General features: G+C 34.9%; 1 protein-coding gene across 1 annotated transcript; it reads right to left on the reverse strand.

Annotated features, from left to right (window-relative positions):
* Positions 1-234: 234 nt before the first annotated feature.
* LOC106461115 (rhodopsin-like) lies at positions 235-7,357 on the reverse strand. The gene is given in 4 exon segments (XM_013920943.2): positions 235-2,568; positions 2,571-3,224; positions 4,942-5,072; positions 7,149-7,357. Coding segments are annotated over 4 exon segments (2,136 nt in total). The 3' UTR covers positions 235-1,426.
* Between the last annotated feature and the right edge of the window lie 3,692 nt (positions 7,358-11,049).

Raw genomic sequence — 11,049 nt, forward strand, 5'->3', positions numbered from 1 at the left:
ACAGATAGCCCATTGTGTAGCTTTGTGCATAACTACAAACAAACTTATAAGGCATGATCAATACGCCGCTTGTAAAGAGTAAAAGTAACAAAAGAAAATTGATAATTTAAAGACTTAATTTACAACGAAGACAATATGTAAACGTACTTTAATTAAACACCAAGTTTAAGAATATAGTCATAAAATATATTAATACAAGTTAGTAAGAAGCAAAGTATAATATCTGAAACATAATATTTAGCGAATGTTAATGTAAATTGCTATTTTAACAGACATTGAAAATTTAATACACCTCAGCTTTCAAGAGTTTAACATTTCACTTTGTATCAGGTTGTAATTTTTTTTTAATCTTAGCCTACTCTATTGATCTTCTAGCCCTAAAAACTCTAAACAGTTTAACAGAATATGAAGCTCAGAAGCGGTTCTACAGCGCTAGTGAATACGTTGCTTGTAAAATATAATATTTTATTTACTCAAGCTCTATGACCAAAGATAGATTATAATTGCTACGAATAAAACAACAAAGTAAATTCGTCTTTATAATGTAACTTGTGTCCATATTTTACAGTATACATATGAATTACTATTGTTTTATCTTTACTAGTTTGTATGTTTTCTCTGAATTAACATAATTTTACGAGTGCTTAATCGTTTATTACTAATTCAAAACGTGGACCGAAATGAATCTCTCATTTGCTTCATTTGAAACGCCATCTATTCACTCTTCTGGATAAACGTGAAAGACAATAAACTTTACATGAAGCCATTAAAAAAGAAGAAAAATGTATCTTAGTAGAACTGGGATTTTCAACCTGAAAGGTACCTTAAGCGCATCTACCTTAACGGCTAGGTCGGAGACCCCCCCCTGTGCTTTGTCCGGCTTTTTAAACCGAGTAACAAAACTGACTGTCACTTTTATAACGCACCCACAGCTAAAGGCGTGAAGGTCTTTGAGTGACGTTATGTCTCGAACCCTATGTCCTTCGATGAACAGTCCTACACGCTATCAACTATTCCACGTTGAGCCCATTTATTAAAAAAAGACTACCACGTCAGTGACTACCCATAAAACCTTCAACGTTATATAACTTTTAAAAGTAATTATTATGAAAAATCGCTAATGTTTACTTTAGTTACCAACAACAACTATGAGTTTATAGCTCAAATGACAACAGCTTCATAATAATCAGAATGCAAAACAATATAAAAGCAACACAAGAAAGAGGCATAGTGAATTTGTAGTTGTAATTTGAGTTTTCTACCAGTAAAAATCTCATGTACCTACTTTACATGTAGCTACTTTTGTTAGCTTACATGCATACTTCTAAAATCTGTCTTAAGAAGCGTAGTCGCAAAAGTGAGAAACAGAACAAAAATAAAATTCCCCACGTATTACTCATTTTCAGAATACTTAAATATCATTTTTTTATAATGACCTTCTAATATGTATTTGTATCTGGTCGTTTTGATTTACGACATTGCTAACCTGGGGAATAACAAAAACCTTAATTTTCTGCATGTCACTTTCTCGTGGAATATAGTTCGTGATGTTAGACGTAGAACATTTTGAGTAGTGATCTGGAAGTTTTGAACATAATAAAGTATAAGATTCTTCTTGTTCCACCAGTCTAGAAGAGTTTTGAGACTTTTCAGTATAAGAATCTTCCTGTTCCACCAACCCAGAAGAGTTTTCAGACTTTCCAGCATAAGAATCTTCTTGTTCCACAAACCTAGAAGAGTTTTCAGACTTTCCAGTATAAGAATCTTCCTGTTCAACCAACCCAGAAGAGTTTTCAAACTTTCCAGCATAAGAATCTTCTTGTTCCACAAACCTAGAAGATTTTTCAGACTTTCCAGTATAAGAATCTTCCTGTTCCACCATTTTAGAAGAATCTTCAGGCTTTCCAATATGTGATTCTTCCTGGTTCTCCTGTTTAGAAAATTCTTCAAATTTTTCAGTGTAAGATTTTTCCTGGTTCTCCTGTTTAGAAGAATTTTCAAACTTTCCAATGCAAGATTTTTCCTGGTTCTCCTGTTTAGAAAAATTTTCAAACTTTCCAATGCAAGATTTTACCTGGTTCTCCTGTTTAGAAGAATTTTCAAACTTTCCAATGTAAGATTCTTCCTGGTTCTCCTGTTTAGAAGAATTTTCAAACTTTCCAATGTAAGATTCTTCCTGGTTCTCTTGTTTAGAAGAGTTTTCAGACTTATGGTAAACATTCGATAAGAGTACCTGCTCTGGGAGATCGATGCTTTGGTTTCTATTAGAGGACAAAATACGTACAGGAGAGTTAGATACTTCAAGATCAGATTCAAATTCTGTGTCTTTATTCGTCGGCTGTATGGAACGTGGTGCTGAAGCAAGTGGCTTGTGATCTACCTCACCACTAAATATGTCTTGTGAAGACTGATGAACAACACGTGATCTTCGGAGCTCACTTGTAGCGGCTGACTTCCCTTCTGTGGAGAGGTTGGTTTTCAAAGAGTTAGATGAGGTACTGGTGCGACTGCCAGTAGGACCTCTGTCGGAAGAAGGAACGGTTATAGGGAGCCATGGAAATTTTTTTTTAGTTCCTTCTTAAAACGAGGATGAGATAACCCATACACAAAAGGGTCTATCACAGATGCGAATTTACAGAAAAGAGCAGGTCCCATTGATACTGTAGGAAGCAATAAATCTTTTCGGGAGAATACACCCAAGAGAGCTACTATAGCATACGGTGTCCATGCGAGTGTCCAGAGAGAGATCAAACAAAACGTGATCTTTGCAAGCTGAACTCTAGTTTTGCGTTGTTTACTGCTAGCGAAATTTTGGACATTCATTCGGCGAGCCTGCTCGCGAAGATAGAGCTGATGTTTTCTTACTACAAAACCTATTCCTAGATAACAGAAGCAGATTATTGACACAGGAAGACACCAGGCGGCGAAGCAGTAAGCTAGCACAAAACGTCGACTGGCCAAGTCCTCCGATAAGTAGTCAAAGCTACAGCTATTTAAGTACCCCTCTGGAACATATTGGTTAATTCCAAACAAGGGGATGAAACTGAATACGGATGAATAAATCCAGATAAATGCGATAGTGCAAACGATTAAAGTCCAGTTTGCTTGACCACTCACACCTAGAGGTTTCGAAATGGAATAGTAGCGTTCCATTGACATAGCAGTGATGGTCATGATTGCAGATGTCCCAGACAATCCTCCAATAAAGCCGTACATTTTGCAGCCTAAAGAATAGCAAAATGGAAGAGAAAATAAAATAAATGAGAATTGAGCCACACATTTATTGTATTTACGTATTTTACGTACTAAACATACTTCTAAGTTTAAGGAGGGATATATATATGAATGTACATTTGTGCCTTTAGAGCATAAAAAATAAATGTGTGATACTCTAAACGGACGTAATTAAACAACCAATAAATATTACTTAATCAGTTTTACAACATCTATCAGTTTCTGACTGCTTTTGCAAAGTTTCGTCACTCTCGTGAGATCTTAGTTTCTTGAGATTATTTTAAGGTGGAGGATCAAACTAACATTTTATCCCGATTATCTGTTCAGCTACGTCACTATATGCAATTTTGTATTTCGCATGAGTGAATTATAAAATATGATTTTTTTACAGATTACCTTTTTTTTTACTTTATATGTACACTAACACTGAGTTATTTAGAACTAACAGTTTAGGTAACCTTGAAGTTCCAAACAGTGCCCAAAATGTGGTAACTTCTCCTAGAATATCACATGTAGTACCTGTTAGTACATTTTATTATGCTTGTTATTGTATTCAATTATATTTGGCTTACTGAGTTACAACCGTATAATCCGAGTCCCTAATCTCCACGGTAGACAGAGCGCAAATATCCCATTGTTTATACAGCACAAGTTTTAGATTTATCGTATTTTTAAATAGTATATTCTTTAATCGTTTACTTAGAGTTTGCTTCTCAATGGCTCAGCGGTAAGCTTGAGAGTTTATACGCTAAAATTCGGGAATGATACCCGCAGAGAGCACAGCACAGATAACCCATTGGGTAGCTTTGCGATTAAACGTAAACAAACAGACATATATTAAAGTGTTTTTTTTTTCTGATAAGTAAATTGTGTAATAGTATATCAACCACACTATGTCGACGATACATTCTGTCCAACTCCAGAGCTCATCAGGCCAGCTGGGATACAACAAACATAGCAGTGGTAGAAACGCTACTTATATGAATCATTTATCAGAATAACAATTGCTATGGTGAAAAATTCTTTAGCTGACGGAGTATGATACTTTTTATTATTACCTTTTTGAAACCTTAAACATATATTAAAATATATAAAGTATTATATAACCACCGTGTTTATTCAATTGGCTAACAATATACACACATTCAGCTCAAACATGTTCACTTTGACATTAGTAGTCTAAAAAACTTTATACCCAATATTTTAAATACGAAATAAATAAAATCATGTTATACAAATATTATTTGAACACGTTATTTAGATAAAACACGTACTAGATAAGTTTTATCAAGGTTGTCAATAATACAATATAGAACAAAACATTTCACAATAAATATGATAAACAAGAACTTAGATGGCACTACCGCTCTGATATTGTTGGTTTTCATCTTCAATACTACTAGAAATTAAAACTAAATACACACTTTAAATACATATGTATTTTTCTTTACTCTCACATAAACACTTTTGTTTTGTTAGTAATTATGTAGAGTAAGTAATCTCGTTAAACTTCAAGCAAGAAATTAAATCCTCGCGTATTTATTTTAGACGATCTTGTCAAACTCTCAAACACAGTTAACTTGCTAAATTACAAAAAAAAATAAAATTGTTTTCACTGTTGTTATCTACAATTTTCACTATAATTGATCTCATATTTGATTATTGTTTTCAAGAGATATGCTCATACACTATGATTAATGAACTTACCCACTATTCCAGTGGCAGGACCAAGAGAAAAACTGTTGTAAACGAAACTTGGAATCATTAAGCATATGGCAAGGTCGCTCACAGCGAGGTTGAAAACTAAGAATACCGATGGAGTCCGCAAGGCCTTGACTCTACATAGAGAAAAAGTTCTAAATATACATACCAGTACCCATTGTATGTATTTATAAATTAAAAAAATAATTGTGTTTTTCTCACGGGAATCCCTGTAGAATAATAAGCAAAATGTAAAAAAAAAAAACTCAAATATAGAATAAATGTATAAGTTTAAATACATAAAGCTCAAAGTAATTGTTTCTTAATTTTGTTGTTAAGCGCAGAGCTACGCAATGCACAATCTGTGCTCTACCAACAGTGGGTATCGAAACCCACTTTTTAGCGTCATAAACCCTCAGACTTACCGCTGATCCACCTGGTGGGCAATCTGGTATTAAAACTTGAATAAATTAGGTAAAGACTGTGCATAATGTGCATTACTTTTCTTTTTCATAACCTGGTAATGTGAGAACAGGAGTGTCCTGCTGGTCGACGAGGACTACCATCTTTGACTTACAAGTGCTAGTCAAGTTAGTAGGAGATGATCGGGGTGGGGGGATAGAATGGATAGTCACCTCTTTTCCCGAGTGAAAAAAAAAGCAAGTAGTAACAAAGGGCGATCAGAACAACAACAAAAAAGGAAGGTCTAAAATATACTACTAACCTCAAGTTTTCAATATGTATACTTTTAGCTAAAACAGTTTCCGTGAAAGCATGCCCTAGTATCTTTTTTTCTATTATTTTGGGTTGGTTTTATAACCCAGCCACTCGTAATTCTAGTTTACTGTCACTTTTGGGCCAAGGATGTTATCGAAACCGTTTAATTCACATAAAAATTGTTTCTCGGGGATGAAGGCAAGATATACAAACATTACAGTTTTGAGTTCTAAATAACAATGCGCTGATTTCATAGTAGTATGGACAGTTAACGATTAAAAGTCGGCCAAGGGTGATAACTCTCTACTATAACTAGTCTGTTTCTTAAATAATACTGTCAGCCCGGCATGGCCAGGTGGCTAGGGCGCTCGACTCGCAATCTGAAGGTCGCGGGTTCGAATCCCCGTCCCACCAAACATACTCGCCCTTTCAGCCGTGGGGGCGTTATAATGTGACGGTCAATCCCACTATTCGTTGGTAAAAGAGTAGCCCAAGAGTTGGCGGTGGGTGGTGATGACTAGCTGCCTTCCCTCTAGTCTTACACTGCTAAATTATGGACGGCTAGCGCAGAAAATATATAGAGTGACACAAGTGGTCGAAACGTTGTAATAGTTAAGCAAAAAATAAAAAACTAATAATTCACTCAAAAGCTGTACCTCTGTACATTTAGTGTGTAATGGATTTCCTCTCCTCACAACAAGTGTAATACACCTCAAGTAACCTCAATTTCTGTAGTGCACTATAGGAAACTAGTGCAATATATTTAACAAGTACATCTCAAATTATTGTAGTGCAGCATATCAAAGTAATACAATATGTTTATCAAGTAATGTCAACTTCTGTAGCGTACTACATCAAACTAGTGCGAAATATCTAGGAAGTACGCCTAAACTTATTGTAGCGCATTACATCAAACTAGTGCTAGATATTTAGGAAGTACACCTAAACTTACTGTAGCGCACTGCTAGTGTGAGATATCTAGGAAGTACACCTAAACTTACTGTAGCATTACTCAAACTAGTGCTAGATATCTAGGAAGTACACCTAAACTTACTGTAGCGCATTACCCCAAACTCTTTCAGAATCATAGCATATGGTAAGTATTATTAAATTAATAACTCAGCGAACCTCTTCGAATGTTTATCACACTATTTCATAAGACACCAGCCTTAATATCGCAGCTTCTTCGGTAAGCGAGATTTCATTTACCAAATACATTGTATAACCTCACCTTCCGAAGGCTCCAAGATAGACCGTGAAAGAAAAACTAACTAAAAACATAGATCTAATTAGTTTATTTTATTCCAAATTAGTTTACTTAACGTAGCCAACAACAACAACAAAAATATTAAGAAAGAACGCATTTTTTAGCAAATGCTTTAAATAGTAAAACTAATAGTTGAGGATTAAAAGTGGTTAAAGGGTGCTAATTCCAACAATGACGAGCTTATTTCTTTATTCAGTATTCTAGAAATAATGACAGAAGCTGTACGCACGTGCAGAAAAGCCAGACGATAGTTCCATTTCCTAGGATGCCAGTCACCATAACTACAAAGTATACGGTGCCTAAAATATAGTGGGACAAGTCACTTGGAGGGTCAAACTGTAGCCAGTGGTTAGGAACTAGCTGAAGGAAATCCGATGTAAGTATGGTTTTCCATTTATCCAAAGCACTTACAACTGTGGCATTAGATGTATTAGTCATCTTACAACGAAGTTCGGAGCTTCAAATCCACAACGAATTCTTCTTTTCTTAAGTGCGTAATCAAATCTGTTTTATATAAATGCTTAAACAAAAGGCTGGAACATACCCGACCAATCATAGTCCAGGAAAACAGAAACATATGTATGTATATATATAAACATATAACTACAAAAACACAGCACAATAAAAGGCCCAATCTAATGTGTCACATGTTCTTGCCTATCAAAAATAAATAAATAAAAGGGAGGCAGTTTCTGATCGATAAAAGTTCGGTAATATTTTCACATATAATATCGATTTTACCGTTTAGAGTTTCTATTACAGCTTTGTACAATACGATTAAGATACAACGCTTTCAGAAGGTTCTAGACTCACATCTATCTTTTGACCAGTTATTATATATCACGAGACGTTTGTCAATCATGAAACCTCGTGTATTAGAATACGCATTTTTATTCTTAAAAAAACGTGTAAGAAGAAGAATATTTCAAATTGCGAAGCATCATCAACAACAACAACAACAACAACAAAAAAAAAGAAACAAGTCATTTTAGGCTAGGTTTTGTAATTTATTGTATTGCCAAGAACGTCAAGTTTAGCATAAATAATTAAAATGATCAGAATTTGAAATATTATCTCTATGAAAAATCAGAATCACTGTTATAAAATAATGCAATGTACCACTGTTAGTTCATTCTTATACCAATGGGAACAAATGGGATAGTTTTATGTAACATGAAACTATCATTCAGTCTATGCTATATATATAGTGATATAATTTAATTTTGTCTCAGTTTTCACTTTGAGTTTCATAGAGTTTAAAGTCTTTTTAAATTGTCCTTGACTCAAGTGTGAACTTCAAAAAGAGCATATAGATGTTTCACTCATCTGAAGAGCTCCGGATGAATGAAAGCTGACCAATCACAGGAGACTGTTGCAATTGGTTACAATGTCTCAATTTGTTGCTAACAGAAACCGCTTCGAACTAATGATATAGTTGTTCTTTTGTCTGTACCAGAGTTTTAGGCCTGCTTTTCTTGGACCTGGGAGGGTCTGGTACTCCCTCGACCCCCCCCCCCCAAAAAAAAGCATATTTTTGTTCTTTTATTTTTATTCCTGTATCAGATGTTTCAGATTTCATGTTTAATTTGTTTTTCTTTTAAGATGATTTTTGGTACTTTTTATTATTTAAAACTTCTGCATCTTAGTATTGTGGTTTGGTTGAGTTTACACTGCAAGATGTATCTACGCTAATGATGCTGTGTCCAGGTTGCTGATGTTTTATGTAATCCACATACAATATTTCCGCTGCTACTTACCACACTTGCACTATGCTAGATTTACTTTCTTAAAATTTTGCATTGCCCTTTTATGGCCTTGTCCATAACTATGAGTTGATATAATCCATTTTACATAATTATACACAAATCGCTAATGTAGACACCTGTTTTGTTTTGTGTTTTAATTTCGTGTAAAGCTACACCAGGGCTATCTGCGCTAGCCGTCACTATGATTTAGACCAAATAGACTAGAAGGAAGGCAGCTAGTAAACACCACTAATCGCCAATTCTTGGGCTACTTTTTTACCAACGAATAGTAGGATTGACAGTGACATTATAACACACCTACACCTGTAAGGGTGAGCATGTTCGGGGTTTGAACCTGCGACACTCTCAGATTGCGAGTCGAGCGTCCTGACCACCAGACTTCGGACACCTGGATAAGACAAATCGTTATCCAAAATAAATGCATATGACCAACATCTACAGGCAACAGTAAGGTACCTACTCAGAGATGAGACATATTTTCGAAGCTGCATTTGAGAGCCATGTTAGTTTACAAACTGTTAAAACAGACTTTACAAGATGCCCAATGAGGTGATTTCACTCACAACAAGACACACAAAACAACTTAATTGCAATGGTACCAAGAACAAATCCAATGGGACTAATACCATATAGGTCAATATTCTTTTTAGAGGTGAGTCACGCTTCACATTAATGCCGGATAACAGATGTATACTTAGTTGTAGAGAAGCTGGAACCAGTTCCATCCATATTTTCATAAAGAAACGAAAACTGTATGGTGTTGTGGAAAAAGGCGCAAGCAGGAATAAGCATTAGTGAGCATATCGACCTGTACATTTTATTTGAATAAATGATTCAAATCCTGCGATCGCTTATGCTGTCATATGCTGATGCAATCGACTCTGGCTTTAGTCTAGTGGATGGTACTGCCTCCACATCACATTAAATTGGTCGACACGTTCCTAAAAGAAGAAAGAGGTGACTGAATGAAGTGGTGTGCGTGTTGTGGATTTAAATCCCAATCGAGGATACTCTTTGGAGAAGCGTTGCATCCTGACAGATGACTTCAGACAAGAAACATGCTTTGGAAACAACTCTTTTTGAGGAATAATCGAGGATATCTGGGGAACTTATAAACAATCTGATTTTGAGCTGGCAATATCAATGCCGGGCTGTTTGTCACAGGTAGTGCTATACTCGATAAGAAGGTGAACTATCATACACTGTTAAGACGTAATGCCATCTAGTGGTGATTTACCAGCATGGGTTGATTGACCAAACGTTTAGATTTCATATCATGTAATGGATCATCAGATGCCTAATTTGCATAAAAATGAATTGAGGAGATGATTGGCATTATTGTTAAAGTATTATGAATTATAATTTCCCTTTAATATTTTTCTGCTGTGTGTAATGCACGAGTTATTTTTTTATCTTTTAAGTTAACCCTATCATATTATAAAAATGATTTATTGGTTTGATAAAAAAAACACCATACCAATTTTTGGTAATCGCATACTATTTGTGTAAATTCATTGTTTGTTTGTTTGTAATCATGCACAAAGCTACAAAATGGGCTATCTGTGCTCTGCCCACCACGGGTATCAAACGCCGGTTTCTAGCGTTGTAAGTCCGCAGACATACCGCTGTGCCATTGGGGGGGCAGCTGGTAAATTCATTACAAATGTGAGAGTAATATGCAAATTGTATGACAATAGGTGGATGAAAAGAAAAGAATGCTTTAAAAATAAACAGCATCAAATAACTATTACTTGAATTTTACTCATATTTTCTTGTATCAGTTTTTACAGCAAAGTTTACTTGTTAAAGTACATTTAACCGTTTCTGTGGTATTATAAATTACTTAATAAAAACATTAATATGATATTTGAAATACCTCATTTTTTACTGGTGTAACCCCCAAATATCCATCACTCTGTCATAATGTGATATGTGAACATGTATGTTTTCTGCCTCCTTTAGCGATATAGAAGTTTTAAAAAAGTCTTTGGTTATTCATAATGGCTGGTTCAAGCCGTCTCATTTGCTGTTATGTTAAACTTATATTAAAGTTTTTCTTCATTACCCACCACAACGTTTCGACAAGGTTTTGTCATCACCAGGTACGAAAGTATCAAACGAAATGTATAAACAGCTAAACTGGAAAAAATATTAGTTGATTTCTTAATTTGGAGTCTCCGTTAATTAAAGAGGTTTGTTTTTATTAAAAACGTTGGTGATATATCAGAAAATAGCTTAATTCAGAAATAATTTAAGTTTAAAATTGAATCGATATTTTTACTTTCATGATAAATTTTATGCGCTTGGCTATAGGCTAGGTGATCCCACACTATGTCTTTACTTTATGCTTATTATTCCAACACT

This window comes from Limulus polyphemus, unplaced genomic scaffold (assembly GCF_000517525.1).
Source record: "Limulus polyphemus unplaced genomic scaffold, Limulus_polyphemus-2.1.2 Scaffold1, whole genome shotgun sequence".
Taxonomy (NCBI): domain Eukaryota; kingdom Metazoa; phylum Arthropoda; class Merostomata; order Xiphosura; family Limulidae; genus Limulus; species Limulus polyphemus.